Consider the following 15,937-nt stretch of genomic DNA (forward strand, 5'->3'; position numbering starts at 1 on the left):
AACAGATAGATATAGATATATATACCCCACAAATGTCTTTTATGATTTTAGTGTGTGAAAGTAATGAAAAATTACTACATACATATGAAACAGTAGATAACCTACCATATCCGATGCCGAACCTAGTCACTGTTACTAGCCCGACCACAGCCCACCCTCCCCTAAAAAAAAAAAGAAAAAAAAAAAAAAAGATTCCAGTATATAAAACTAATTGGCTAAGGAAAGGGGAACAAATATAAAATGTATTTCAGTGGTTCCTTGTGGTCATTAAAAAAAAATGTGTGATAACGCAAACATTTCCCTTTTTTGTCCCACTAATATTGCCAATAAAAGCTTAAATAAATGTATGAATAATCAGTCCCCATATGCTATGGAAAAGATGAGAAAAATTCTTCAGCTCTGTAACCACATGTTGGTCAGGAACAAGGGGTAAATAGGCTGATATTAACCAGTTAAAGGAGATTTCCTCTGTAAGATAAGAGCGTTTCAGAGAAATGATACCTGATGCAATCGTGCAGTGATGCTCTCATTCATCCTGCGTGCAGGTTGATGGGTTCCCTTTAATGAATATTTTTAAGACCTTCGAGATTAGACCCCACTTTAGCTTCTCATAAAGCCAGATCAGGCCTCATACTTTGCACTGACGAGGGACAATCATCCCGAAACACCGTGTCTGCAAATTGGGGTTCTGATCTGGCATAAATCCTAGGTCATATGAAAAAGCTTGTTAAAGGGCCTCTTTTGACTTTTAGGGTTGCTACTTTCAAATGATGGCACTAGAGTTCATCTCCTTCCTCCCTGAAGAGACAATTTTAGTTTACTTAATGAAATAGTCTACTCTAAATGCTAATCTGGCATTGTTCATGGCTTGCAGCCTTTATCATTATTCAGAGATGCACTGTGATGGCATCAGCCAATAAGTACCTTTTTCCCTCACCCTATGACGGCACCACGAGAGAGGATCCGCCCATCCAGGACAGGAAACCTTCAGGTTAAAAAGGGGCGGTCCTCTCGCCGCTTCAGTTTGGTTTCCTGTCCTGGACGGATACTTCAGGATGCGGCCCTGGAGGGCCGTGGATCTTCTATTCAATCTTACCCGGACCCGACGGGCGGCTCTGGTGGCGGCACGGGTCCTGCCTCGCTCCGTTCGGGTGCCTGGAAGCGCCATGGCAGACCCCCGGGGGTTGCGTCCATGAGCGGGAGCGCTGCATCAGGCGGCAGGTGAGTACAGCAGCCAGCCGGTCCTCCCTGGGCGGCGGGGCTGCTTGCGGCCGCGTGTGCTGCACGCCGCCGCCATCTTGGAGGCGGGTTTTGTGTGCGGGCGTTGCGCATGCGCGGCGGCCGTACCTGACAGGCACTGACGTCGGAGATGACGTCTGACCCAGGAAGTGGGTCCGGAGGCACGGGAAAACAGCGCTCCGTTTGAAAAACAGCGCTCGGCGCTGGGGGAAAGTGCTCCAGTCCTCCTGCAGAACGGAGGTGTTTTGTTGCTCTGCCTGCAGGGTTAGAATATGGACAAAGATGGGCACCGTGAGGAGGATCGGCACTCGGTGCGTGAGTCCTCCTCCCCTCCTGCTGGCAAGAAAGCGGTGAAACCACCGGAGCGTCGCAGAAGCGACTCTGGCTCAGATGCCAGTTTATCCAGCAAACGTGGCACCCGGGCCACTAAACAGACCCGAGATGCGGCTGACGGCAAAGGCGCCTCCAGAGGGAAGACTTTGATGAAAGCTCCTTCCCCAGAACCGGTTAAAAAACCATGGAAGTGTACTGCCAAATCCAATAACAGGGAATGCGCGCTCTGTAACCGGGATCTGGCTCCGTCCTGGTCCAAACGGCTCTGCAAAGACTGTATCCATCAGACCATTTCAGATGAGACTCCTGGGTTTGCTAATGATCTCCGTGCCATCATCCGGTCCGAAGTCCAGAGTTCTCTGCAGTCCCTGAAAGAGCCTTCTCGTAAACGGCATAGACAGGCCTCCCCGGCTTCGCCATCCAGTCGATCTGAGGGAGAGTGTGGGTCTTCTGGCTCTGAGTCTTCTTCGTCTGACAGTGAGGCTGACGTCCACCAGTGTTTCCCAGTAGAAGGCACGTGCAAATTGATTAAATCTGTCAGGGACACTATGGGCATTACTGAGGAGAAATTGCAGCCTTCAGTCCAAGATGTGATGTTTAAGGGTCTGGAGCATAGAAAGCGCAGCACCTTCCCGGTCGTAGACAAGATACAGGCATTGATCTCCAGGGAATGGAAGAAACAGGATAAGCGAGGTTCTCTTCCAGGCGGCTTCAAGCGCAAATATCCCTTTGAGGACGCAACCTGTTCCCACTGGGATAGGGCACCCAAATTGGATGTGGCAGTGGCTAAAGCATCAAAGAAGTTTTCCATTCCCTTTGAGGACATGGGATCCTTGAAGGACCCTATGGATCGGAAGGCGGATGTCTTCCTTAAAACCGCTTGGGAGTCCTCAGCAGGTGCTCTCAGGCCGGCCATTGCAGCTACATGTACGGCATGGTCTCTGGCGCTGTGGTTGTCCGACTTAGAGGAGAAGCTGAGGGCTAAAGTTCCTCGGGATGAGATTCTGTCTTCTCTACCCAGACTGCAGGGAGCAGCGGCTTTTCTCTCAGATGCATCGGCAGATTCCACTCGGCTGGCTGCTAAGACCGCGGCCCTTTCTAATGCGGTTCGTCGGGCCTTATGGTTGAAATCTTCCCCGGGGGATCTGCAGGTTAAGTCTAGGCTGTGTTCCATTCCCTGTCAGGGCGAGTTTCTTTTTTGGATCTGTTCTGGATGATGTCCTTGAGAAGGCTGGGGACAGAAAAAAGAACTTTCCAGCCCCGTCCTTCCCCCTCCTTCAAGCGGTCCTTTCGTAAGAAACAGTTCACCAGCAAGTTCAACCCCAGGAATAGAAGTACCTGGTCGGACCGTAAGAAGGATGATAAGGGACTCTTATTCAAGGGCCCTTCCCAATCCAAGAAGTCTTCCCAATGACTCCCTTCCCCAGGTGGGGGGGAGATTGACCTACTTTCTTCCGGCCTGGGAACGTATTTCTTCGAGCCCGTGGATTCTCAATATCGTCCGCACATGTCTGACATTTCCATTCCGCAGTGTTCCTCCCAGGCGCTTTCTCCTGACATCCCCGAGGACGTCCCCGAGCGAACAACATGCCTTGGAGGGGGAAGTGACGTCCCTATTGCGCCGGGCGGTCCTGACGGACGTCCCATTGGCGGAAAGGGGAGAGGGGTTTTTCTCCCCTCTCTTTTTGGTCGGGAAACCGGACGGCTCCTTTCGGGTCATCATCAACCTCAAAGGCCTGAACAGCCACCTGCAGATCTTGTCCTTCAAGATGGAATCAATGAAGTCCACAATCAAGTGTGTCTACCCGAATTGTCATATGGCTGTCCTGGATCTGAAGGACGCATATTATCATGTTCCCATCGCTCCTCCCTTCCAGAAATATCTCAGGGTGGCGGTGATGCTTGAGTGGTCTGTACGTCATCTGCAGTTCAGAGCCTTACCATTCGGCCTGGCAATTGTGCCCCGTATCTTCACGAAGCTTGTCCTGGAAATCACTGCCCACCTGCGGGAAGACAGAATTCTCATTATACCGTATCTCGATGACTTTCTCGTGGTAGGGGATTCAGCGAGCCATTGTACTGCCGTGCTTCAGACTGTCTGCTCAAAGCTGGAAAGTCTCGGCTGGATTTTAAACAGGGAGAAGTCCCGGTTGCTTCCGGCCACGGTGCAAGTCTTTTTGAGGCTTACTTTGGACTCTCTCCTCCAAGAATGTCGTCTACCGCCTTCCAAAGTGGAGAAGATTCGCTCTCTGGTGCAGCAGGCGGTGGCGGTTCCGCACATGTCCCTGCGACGGGCTATGTCTCTTCTGGGCTCCCTGACCTCTACTCTCCCTGCAGTGTTGTGGGCTCAAGGCCATACCAGAGCCCTCCAGTGGGACATTTTGGGACATCACTCGTTTCTGGGGGACAGGTTGAACACTCGGATTACTCTGAGCTCCAGCTCCATCGCCTCCCTTCACTGGTGGCTGATTCCTGCGCACCTCACACGGGGAGTCCCATGGTCTGTCCCGGTGTCCCGAATTGTGACCACGGATGCCAGTGTGTTCGGATGGGGGGCTCACCTGCTGGACCGTCCGATTCAGGGTCTCTGGTCGCCCAGGGAGGCGGCTTCCTCCTCCAATATCAGAGAGCTGCTGGCTGTGGAACGGGCCCTGACTGGACTTCTCCTTTCACTGACTGGTCACCATACCCGGGTGTTGTCAGACAATCAGGTGACGGTGGCTTATCTGAACAATCAGGGGGGCACGAGATCCAGGTCTCTTATGTTGATAGCCGACAGGATTCTGCTACTGGCAGAAACTCACCTTCTGTCCCTCACTGCTGTTCACATCAGGGGGAAAGACAACCTAGCGGCGGATTTTCTGAGTCACACTCGCCTGCGCAAGGGGGAGTGGGAGCTCAACCCGTCTGTCTTCAACCTCGTCACGGCCAGGTGGGGGGGTTCCGGCCATCGACCTTTTTTCCACCAAGCAGAACAGGAAGGTTCCTCAGTTCTGCTCTCTCAATCCCAAGGAACCTCCGTATGCTGTGGACGCCCTGTCAATCCCGTGGGACTTTCCCCTAGCCTATGCTTTTCCCCCACTGGTCCTTCTCCCCGCAGTCCTGAAAAAAATCAGGGACGACGAGGCCAGAGTCCTTCTGATTGCTCCCTTCTGGCCAAAGCGACCATGGTTTTTTTGGCTGGTTCGGATGTCTCTGACCGACCCGTGGGTCTTCCCGGAACTTCCGAATCTCCTGTTCCAGGGACCTGTGTGCCATCCTCCGACTGTCAAGTTGCACCTGACGGCATGGAATTTGAGAGGGCGTTACTGATCAGTAAGGGGTTTTCCCTCAATTTAGTTTCCACGCTGTTAGGTTGTAGAAAGCCTGTGACGACCAAGATCTACTGTAGGACTTGGAAAAAGTTCTTATCTTCCTTTGGGGCTAGTGTAACTGGGGAGGTTCCCATCGGTCCCATCCTTTAGTTCTACAGTGCGGGTTGGACAAGGGGTTGGCGGTTAGCACACTCAATGTCCAGATCTCCGCGTTAGCGGCACTCTACAATTCTGATGTCGCAGGGAACCCTTGGGTGGCTCGGTTTATCAGGGCTTGTTCGCGCCAGCGTCCTAGACGGGTAGTCTCCCTCCCCCCTTGGGACCTTAACCTGGTTTTGGGGGCCCTAACGGATCCTCCGTTCGAGCCCCTTGACTCCATATCTGTTAAATGTCTTTCCCTTAAGATGGTCCTCCTGGTAGCCCTGACCTCGGCCCGTAGGATTAGTGACATTCAGGCCCTATCTATTGACCTGCCTTACACTCAAATACTGGACGATAGGGTAGTTTTGCGCCCTGACCCTGCGTACATCCCCAAGGTTGTTTCTCGGTTTCATACGTCCCAGGAGATTGTATTGCCATCATTTTGCCCTAACCCGACACGTGCGGAGGAAAGGCGTTGGCATTCTATGGATGTACGTCGTTGTCTCATCCAGTTTCTTTGGGTCACCAGTTCCTGGAGGAGGGACAAGTCTCTGTTTGTCTCTTTCCAGGGGCCTCAGAAGGGGGTTAAGTGTTCCAAATTCACGCTGGCCAGGTGGATTAGGGACGCCATTGAGTTAGCTTACACTGCTAGGGGTGCTGCTGTTCCGGTGGGTCTGAAGGCACATTCCACGCGGGCTGTAGCATCATCTTGAACGGGCGGATGTTTCCATTACTCAAATTTGTAAAGCTGCCACATGGTCATCACCCTCGACCTTTTTATAGGCATTATAGGTTGGATCTTTCCTTCTCCGACCTCACCTTTGGGAGGCGTGTTCTACAGGCTGTGGTCCCTCCCTAATTTTTCTTTCGCTGTAATTCTCTCATGGTGCCGTCATAGGGTGAGGTAAAAATACGTAATTACTTACCGGTAATGTGTTTTTTCCGAACCCATGACGGCACCCTTATATTCCCACCCTGCACTGGGGATTGTTGGTTGGTTCACCTTCCTTTCTTCCTTCTTCCACAATTTTTTCTGGTGGTGGCCTTCTACTAACCTGTTGTTTGGTTTTTTTTGGAGGTCCTCTCATGCTCTGTAATCAAACTGAAGCGGCGAGAGGACCGCCCCTTTTTAACCTGAATCTTTCCTGTCCTGGATGGGCGGATCCTCTCTCGTGGTGCCGTCATGGGTTCGGAAAAAACACATTACCGGTAAGTAATTACGTATTTTCCAAATTGTCCATAGACATGCACACTCATTTTGATAAGCATGCATGTTTTCTTAAAGTTGAGATAGAATTAAGCTGCTGTCAGTGACTGGTGGCAGTGGTTTATCTGTACCATGCTAGAAAAGAGGCAACCATGTTTACCAGCACTGGCACAGAGACTAATGCACGAATAGGCCCCCTTGATATAGGCAAAGATAACACAGGTGAAAAATACTAATAAAAACAAAGCACCAATTCATAGAACGGGTGATTGCCTAGTATTGTCATGAGTGTGTCACGGCCTGATGTGATCTCGGGGGATTTGGGATCAGAAGGTCACAGATTATTGATTGCAGATCCACTTTAGTGCCCGAGCTGGAGCGTATTTAATTCATCTGGTATTGAAGGGGTTAGGGTTCATTTCTATACTGCAGTGATCTTACATAGAGTTGTAACCTCAGCTGTAGCCACTCCTCACTCTTCTCTATGCCGGCTATAGCTCATACCTAAGCTGTCTACTTTAAAAGAGTCAGCTCCTTGAAAAGAGAAGTTCTTACTGGAGAACCTGTGGAGCGTTATTTGTTGTGTCTTTCCCCACCTGTTTGTCTTATCTTCCTTGTGTTGTCTTATTGTAGGGAGGAGACTAGCATCTCTCCGGGGGGAGTTAAGGGCCTAGGCATGTGATCAGCGCATGGGGTGGAAGGACCCGTCTAGGGACGTTAGGGAGTGCAGGGATCAGCCTCAGGTGAGTGTTAGGAGTTGACCCTGCTCCTCTCTCCCTAGCGCCATGGCCTTCCAATGCATTGTTACCCTGGTTTTCCTTCTGGGTTGCGCCACTCTCCGGGAATCCTCTCAAGACTTGCATAGGGCGCTGGTCACATGTAGTTCACTGTGTCTGGCTTACAGCCTATTGTCGATGCTTATACTATCCGATCAAGTAGGCTGCGCCGCACTATATAAGTGCACCCCATTAGGACAGACACCCTAGTTTGCAAGGCCAACATTGATGGTCTTGGCTGCTTCCTGTGTAAAAACTAAAACATGCAGGAATTTATATAGCGTGTGAAAGTATTGAACATGTCAGGTGTTATTGACAAATTTCTCACCAGATGTCAGTAACAACCTATCCAATCAACACAGTCAAAGAAATGAAGCCAAAGATGTCCATAAATTATGTTTGTTCATTTTGTAAGTCATTGGGGCCTCTTGGGACTTATTAACGTAACTCACTGGTTTCATTCCGATTTACTTTTAGCAGAAGCAATAAAGATGTAGAAGATGGTTGTGAGCTGCTGCGTTCTCTAGATGTAGATAAGGTTTGCAGCTCCCGTCCGTTATCATGTGTTTGGCGGGCAGAGCTGATTTTCATCTTGCTGAATTGTGTCCTCATAATTTTTGTGGTCATGGGTCAGCGGCGTTCCTGTGTGAACTATGTTACTGGCAGTGAATGTACACATCCCTTTTTGGCTAGAACCAATATTTGTTAGAGCATTTCTTACCCGTTGTGTCTATTGGCACAGATCGGACTGGAATGTGTGCGCACTATGTGCAAGTGCTAAATGTAGCCGGGCAATGCTAAAAAAGCAATGTGTTCCTGTAAACACCACGGCCAGACAGAAGACATTTATCAACTTGCTGTTTTTGTGACCTTCAGGCTTTACAGAGGCTGGCAAGTCAATACCTGAAGAGAGACTGGCATCGTGGAAAGAATGAAACCAGTGAATGCAGGTAGGTGGTTCCAATGACTAATGTGTAAAACCGCAGGAACCCAAATAATGTTCCTTAACTACTGATGTGATATATTGCCTATGATAGTCGCGTCTTGTCAGACAGTAAAGAAAAGCTCATCTGCAGGTGGATTTATGACCTTTCAAGTTCCCTATCGTCTTCCTTAATAGAAATGCCGTTATTTTTATAACCGGATCAGGGGTTATCCATGAAATAACCCAGACATGGACCAAGGAGCCAATTAGACCACCCTGAGAAACTGTAGTTAAAAGGTTAAAGGGAACCTGTCAGGTCCAATATGCACCCAGAACCACGAGCAGTTCTGGGTGCATATTGCTAATCCCTGCCTAACCATCCCTGTATACACTAGCATAGATAAAGAGATCTCTAGAAACAGTATTGCTAAAGATCTTTTACCGTATGCTAATAAGCGAGAGCATTAGCCCCCTGGGCGTTAGTTCCCCTGGCCAGTCACCCCCATTAGCATGTTAGTACTCCCCTGTGGGTGTGCTATCATGCTAATGAATATGCAGTGTCACAGGATGATGTCACTCACCTCTCCGCTGCCATCGCGTCAGACGCTGGATTTCAGCTCAGTGCGCATGACCCTGGAGTTTAAGTCATGCACACTACTTCAGTTTGAAGCCAGGACGCATACACCCGGCTTCATAGTGCACATGACCGAAACTCCGGGGTCATGCGCACTGAGCCGAAATCCCCCATCGGACACGCTGGCAGCGGAGAGGTGAGTGAGATAATCCTCTGATGCTGTGCATTCATTAGCATGATATCACACCCACAGGGGCATACTAACGTTCTAATGGGGGCAACTGGCCGGGGAACTAACGCCCAGGAGACTAGTGCCGTCGCTCATTAACATACGGTAAAAGATCTTTAGAAATACTTTTTCTATAGATCTCTTTATCTATGCTAGTGTATACAGAGACGGTTAGGCAGGGATTAGCAAAATGCACCCAGAACTGCTTGTGGTTCTGGGTGCATATTGGACCTGACAGGTTCCCTTTAAAGAAGTTGTTCATGACTTTAACATTAATGAACCATCTTACGGATATAACATCAATGTCTGATCAGTGGTGTGTGGCACCCTCGATGGTCAGTTACTCGCTGTGCCGGTGGCAGATGAAACTGCCCTGTTACGGAGCTACACCGCACCATTAAGGGAATATTGACCACAGCTGGGCACTGCTCATTTGCCCCCTATTGATTTGATCTTCAGAACTCGGCCGCGGTCACTATACAGTTGATGGAGCCCTGGCGTGCAGCTCCTTAACTGGGCAGTTCTGGACACTGCCAACACTGAGATCAGCTGATCAGCGGGTGGCTGGGTGTCGCACTGCCACCGGTCAGACACTGATGACCTATCCTAAGGATGGAGCATCAATGTTCAAGTCGTGGACAACCTCTTTAAGCCCCAGACAAACCTTTTAGCTACAAGCTCTTGGGGTGGTCTGTCTCCTATATCCATTTCTGGATTATTTTATGGGAAACTTTTGATCTTAAGGAAAGGCCTTCAATGTTAGAAGTCGTGGACAACCCTTTTAACATTTGTTACCTTATAATCATGATGGGTCATCATTATGAGATGAGTGGAATTTTAACACCTGACAACCCCGATCCCCTGAAATACTCCTGTCCTTCACTTTATATGTAGTAATTGCCAGAGCATATTTCAGCTGATCGGTGGGGGTGTAGGGTGTCATACACCATTTACTTCATACATATGACCTATCTAGTGGATGGTTCAGCCAACATCCGTCTAATGTGTATGGGGACTTCGTGAGGTGGAAAACGTCCAATTATCAAAAATGTCTTTGTATGCTGAGGTATTGACTTTACTCGTCTCTATAAATAAGGGGCTTTCGCTGAGACATAAAAAAGCAAAAAAAAAACCCCAATAGGTAACCAACTCCAAAAAACACATTTCCATTATTTCACTGCTTTACACCACTCTGGTTGACCCTGTGTATTGTGCTTAGTGATCTTGAGATCCATTTTCATTTCTGCTAATTCGGGGATAATCGGAGATCAGCAGAAGCTCTCACTTCTTTAACATTACAGTTTCGTCCAAAGAAAGTGAGAGTGAAGCAGTACTGATTGGCTCCAGGGCTCACATGGCATAAAAAACGTCACATGAGCCCCAGGAGTATTGATGCCAACTGGGCTGGAACTGCGCCAGCACCGTAGGGAAGTCTAGGCTGTTTTTATTTTACAAGGGGAATATAACTATTGAGAAGGGGTGGACAACTCTTTTAAGTTTGTTCTAATAATTTTCTAAAGGGGAATTAATATACACCAGACAAAGGGGGTAAATGTATCATCCAAATTTTCTGCACTTTACGCTATTATAATATTGTTCTTTTGTGTGTTTTTTTTTTTGTTTTTTTTTTAAATAAATTCCGTATAAGATTTTGGCAGACGGCCATAATAAAATCCTGTGGTAAATGGATGCTTTGTACTTTGACCGACAGAGTATTCTGGCAAACACAGTGGGTGACAATCAGTCAGGATACCAGCGAAATGTCATGGAATGAGAACGTGAAAGAGGACGGAGTTACCAAGTCACTCATTTCAATTAACATTTTGTGGCTGCATTAATTCTGATTGTTTCCAGCTTCTGTGCCTATCATAGTTTACAATGGGAAGATTATCACTGTAATTCCGCCAGTTTTCTGATGTAATCTTCTTTAAAAGAACAGTACTCCCCCTGATCGCCATATTATTAGATGGGTGCTGTGTGTGATTGCTCTGCGGGCCTCCCCTATAAATAAAGAGCCAAATTAGGTACAAACTGTGGCCTTGGACGCACTTCCATCATTATCAGACAGCCCATCATGCAAAGTGAGGTTTTATCTCAGCGTGCGTTATGAATAAAAAGCTTACCAGAAGTTATTAGGCCTGAGGCCGTGTCCCAGCTCTTGCCAGGCGACTGGGCGCCTTATATCTGAGCTACCGGTGCCGAAAGGGAGGTCAGTCCTTCAATTTTTTGGCAATAACACTTAAAGCATAACCGTCGTTTAAAATTTTATTTCCTAAATCAATAGTGCACATGAAAATAAGCAGCTTTGTAATATATCTCATCAGACAAACCTACTTCTTTGTCGGCCAAAATTGATCAGTCATTATCAAAATTTTCAATTCTGAGGTAAAATCTGTATTCAGTGAAGACTTTCCTATTACTGAGATAGGAGATGAGTGTAGCGCCCCACAGAGCAGGTGTTTTAACCTACTCGTTGCCGGGCCAGGGGTGCAGATCCTCTGTGTTGTCACAGGGTGGTCTGGCCCGGTTCCCTTGCCCCGAGGCGTACAGGAGGGGAGGAAAGTGGTGTACAGGAGGCAGGATGGGGGTGGTAGTGACTGTTAGGAAAGTCTATTAGATGATCGTGACGCCACCTGTGGTACGCGGCCAGGGATGGGGGCGGGTGCTGCTCTCCGGGGCTGATGGTAAAAGTCGCAGCCGGCATGGTGTCGCTCCCCACAGGTGGAGCGGGATTACCCCGGGGAGAATGATGGAGGACGGGGGTGGTGGTAGTCCACGTTGGCGCCACAGCGCTGGGCGACTGTGCTTCTAAAGGAGAAGCAGAGATGGGCTTTGGATCCAGGTCTTTTACTCACATATAGTTCAAGCTCTGCCCCAGAGTACCGATCTCTTCCACAATGGGCTCCAGCCAATCCCGGATAGTCAGCCATTGTATTGATCAAAGCAAAGGAGCCCAAAACCAAACGCCAAGGTAATCTCTATTTTTGGGGTCCCTAACCTATGTGTGACCTCACTTGCAGTTAAAAACCTGCTCTGTATGGGAAGCAAAGGACCAAGCTATATATGTGAAAAAAGACACATGGCTATGGGTGGGGCAGGGTTCTCAGACAGAAAATGCATACTGATTAAAGAATGGATGTCTGGAACACCATGGTGTGAACAAGATGCAAGACTCAAAAATATACAACTAAACAATAGGATACAGAGTTGCACACCAGTCACAATGTATAGGGGAATAATGAAAAGCAGAACTGCTATAGGAATACTAGACTGAAAAATACAATGGACTATCTGAAAAAATTGAAAACATGAAAATGATATGTGCATAACTGCTATGAATAATAGGAATGAGAGATGTTTAGCCATTGTATTGATCAATGCAAAGGAGCCCCAAACCAAACGCCAAGGTAATCTCTATTTTTGGGGTCCCTAACCTATGTGTAACCTCACCTGCAGTTAAAAACTTGCTGTGTATGGGAAGCAAAGGACCAAGCTATATATCATCGCATATCATATATATATCATAGCAGTTATGCACATATCATTTTCATGTTTTTCAATTTTTTCAGATAGTCCATTGTATTTTTCAGTCTAGCATTCCCATAGCAGTTCTGCTTTTCATTATTCCCCTATACATTGTGACTGGTGTGCAACTCTTTATCCTATTGTTTAGTTGCATATTTTTGAGTCTTGCACCTTGTTCACACCATAGGTGTTCCAGACGTACATTCTTTAATCCCGGATTGTCAGCAGTCACCGCGGGTGCTCATGAAAGTCTTTTAGTGAAGTGTCCCTCGGTTGCTGACGGGAAACCGGACTGAGCCTCCTGCTCCAAGCCACAGGGCTACGAAGAGAGAGAAACACTAACTCCTGTTGTCAGTGCTAGATGTTATCCCAAGCTGTGCCCAGGAAGGTTCTGCTGTAAGTGTGATGGTTGCGCCTACTTCTACCCCATGTGGTGCCCGCCCCCCGCTGGTTGTCCTAGCGACTGGAAAAGTCCCATGCTTCATGATGGCTAACTATCCTGTCTGCCCTAGTCCAACCCCCTGTGAGTAAGCACCTTACTGTTGTAGGTATGTGTTTTGTGAAGGCATCGGCAGGTTAACCCACTCCTAACCCAGGATGGATATTACCCCTGAAAACTGGTGTAATTCCCTGTGGCGTCTGAAGCCCAGGGGCGCCACAAGAGCTGCGAATGATAAGATTATATCTAGAAAGCAGGAGAGAGGAGTTCTGCCTCTAGCTCTTTCCTCCTCCCTCTGCCTCTAGCTTTTTCCTCTTCCCTCTGCCTCTAGCTTTTTTCTTCTCCCTCTGCCTCTAGCTTTTTCCTCTTCCCTCTGCCTCTAGCTTTTTCCTTCTCCCTCTGACTCTAGCTTTTTCCTCTTCCCTCTGCCTCTAGCTTTTTCCTTCTCCCTCTGACTCTAGCTCCTTCCTCCTCCCTCTACCTCTAGCTCCTTCCTCCTCCATCTGCCTCTAGCTTCTTCCTCCTCCTCCTGCCTCTAGCTCCTTCATCCTTCCTCTTGCCTCTAGCTTTTTCCTCCTCCCTCTGCCTCTAGTTTTTTCCTCCTCCCTCTGCCACTAGTTTTTTCCTCCTCCCTCTGCCTCTAGCCCCTTCCTCCTCCCTCTGCCTCTAGCCCCTTCCTCCTCCCTCTGCCTCTAGCTCCTTCCTTCTCCCTCTGCCTCTAGCTCCTTCCTCCTCCCTCTGCCTCTAGCTCCTTCCTCCTCCCTCTGCCTTTAGCTCCTTTCTCCTCCCTCTTGCCTCTAGCTCCTTCATCCTTCCTCTTGCCTCTAGCTTTTTCCTCCTCCCTCTAGCTTTTTCCTCCTCCCTCTGCCTCTAGCTCCTTCATCCTTCCTCTTGCCTCTAGCTCCTTCATCCTTCCTCTTGCCTCTAGCTTTTTCCTCCTCCCTCTAGCTTTTTCCTCCTCCCTCTGCCTCTAGCTCCTTCATCCTTTCTCTTGCCTCTAGCTCCTTCATCCTTCCTCTTGCCCCTAGCTTCTTTCTGCTCCCTCTGCCTCTAACTCTTTTTTGATAATGACTGATCAATTTTGGCTGAGAAAGAAGCAGATTTCCCTGATACGATATGTTACAAAACTGCTTATTTTCATGTGTGCTATTGATTTATGAAATAAAATCTTAAACGACGGTTTCACTTTAAGCCCTTATCAGGCGGGACAAAAATTGTAAAATTGCAATTTTATTTTTTTTTTTTATACAAGCTTCTGATTTTGTTTTACCACTTAGCTAAAAGTAAAACTATATATGTTTGGTATCTACGAACTCGTACCGACCTGGGGAATCATACTGCCAGGTCAGTCTTACCATATAGTGAAGATGGTACATTAAAAAAAACAAAGAAAATTGTGCAATTTCACTTTTTTTTTTGCAATTTCACTGCACTTGGAATTTTATGCCTATTTTCTAGTACACCATATGTTAAAACTAATGGTTTAATTTAAAAGTACAGCTCATTCCCCTAAAAAACGAGCCCTCATACGACAATATTGACGGAAAAAATTTAAAAAAAAAGTTACGGTTCTCTGAAGAAGGGGAGGAAAAACCAAAAATGGAAAATGGAAAATCGACCCAGGGTGAAGAGATTAAAAATGATCGCTTGTCAGCATAAAATTTCAGCGTGAGAAGTCGCTAAAGGTGTATTGTATGCTTTTGTGAACGACTAGCGACTTTCCATCGACCGCAACAACGATCTTTTGCGCGAACATTTGCTTTTGTAATAATGAGCTTGTACGCGCAATAGCGACACAATACGTTTTCGCTCATCAATTGCAGTCGTTAACAAATCCTGTGGTCTACTTATAACTTAACTTTAGCACTCCACACATTATTTATATTGATGAATATACTGTATGTTATATAGTTGATTTAAAACATTTTCTGACCTTATTTTATTCATTTTGCAATACTTAATTTGACCACACTTGGGAAAAATAAAGACGCCCTCTTGTTTCCCTTTCACTCGTAAAAAATTCTCTGACGTGTCCTGTTTATTTGTGTTTTGTACATGTTTTTGGATGTTCTCTGAATGGGCTCTTTCATCCCTGTAGGAGCGTGATTTCTGTGTGGAAGTCTATGATGGAAGGAACGGCCTTTATAGGACAAACCCGAGTCACAGCTGCAGAGAATTATAGAAACTTGACAACGGAAACTGCGAAAACCGCTAGAATTGCAAAGGAGCAACTCTTAAAAAAGGTGAAAAAGGACTATAAAAAAAATGTATAGTCAATTTTTCATGTTATTTCAATGGTTTGTAAACTGAAATTTCATTAAAGGTATGAGAAAATTATACAGTGCAGACCAAAAGTTTGGACATACCTTCTCATTCCAAGAGTTTTCTTTATTTTCAGGACTCTGAAAATTGTAGATTCACATTGAAGGCATCAAAACTATGAATTAACACATGTGGAATGAAATACTTAGCAAAAAGTGTGAAACTGAAAATATGTCTTATATTCTAGGTTCTTCAAAGTAGCCACCTTTTGCTTTGATTACTGCTTTGCACACTCTTGGCATTCTCTTGATGAGCTTCAAGAGGTAGTCACCGGAAATGGTCTTCCAACAGTCTTGAAGGAGTTCCCAGAGATGCTTAACACTTGTTGGCCCTTTTGCCTTCACTCTGCGGTCCAGCTCACCCCAAACCATCTTGATTGGGTTCAGGTCTGGTGACTGTCGAGACCAGGTCATCTGGCGTAGCACCCCATCACTCTCCTTCTTAGTCAAATAGCCCTTACACAGCCTGGAGGTGTGTTTGGGGTCATTGTCCTGTTGAAAAATAAATGATGGTCCAACTAAACGCAAACCGGATGAAATAGCACGCCGCTGCAAGATGCTGTGGTAGCCATGCTGGTTCTGTTTGCCTTCAATTTTGAATAAATCCCCAACAGTGTCACCATCAAAGCACCCCCACACCATTACACCTCCTCCTCCATGCTTCACGGTGGGAACCAGCCATATAGAGTCCATTCATTCACCTTTTCTACAAAGACACGGTGGTTGGATCCAAAGATCTCAAATTTGGACTCATCAGATCAAAGCACAGATTTCCACTGGTCTAATGTCCATTCCTTGTGTTCTTTAGCACAAACAAGTCTCTTCTGCTTGTTGCCTGTCCTTAGCAGTGGTTTCCTAGCAGCTATTTTACCATGAAGGCCTGCTGCACAAGTCTCCTCTTAATAGTTGTTCTA

The 15,937-nt window shown here is 47.1% G+C and overlaps 1 protein-coding gene across 1 annotated transcript in view; it reads left to right on the forward strand.

Annotated features, from left to right (window-relative positions):
• The window catches only part of FCHSD1 (FCH and double SH3 domains 1), a 231,530-nt gene that overhangs the window by 88,918 nt on the left and 126,675 nt on the right, over window positions 1-15,937 (forward strand). Inside the window, exons 4-5 of the mRNA XM_075344397.1 lie at window positions 7,887-7,960; window positions 14,801-14,945. Of these exons, the coding sequence (XP_075200512.1) occupies window positions 7,887-7,960; window positions 14,801-14,945 (219 nt within the window). The remainder of the gene's footprint in view (window positions 1-7,886; window positions 7,961-14,800; window positions 14,946-15,937) is intronic.

Source organism: Anomaloglossus baeobatrachus, chromosome 4 (genome assembly GCF_048569485.1).
Source record: "Anomaloglossus baeobatrachus isolate aAnoBae1 chromosome 4, aAnoBae1.hap1, whole genome shotgun sequence".
Taxonomy (NCBI): Eukaryota; Metazoa; Chordata; class Amphibia; order Anura; family Aromobatidae; genus Anomaloglossus; species Anomaloglossus baeobatrachus.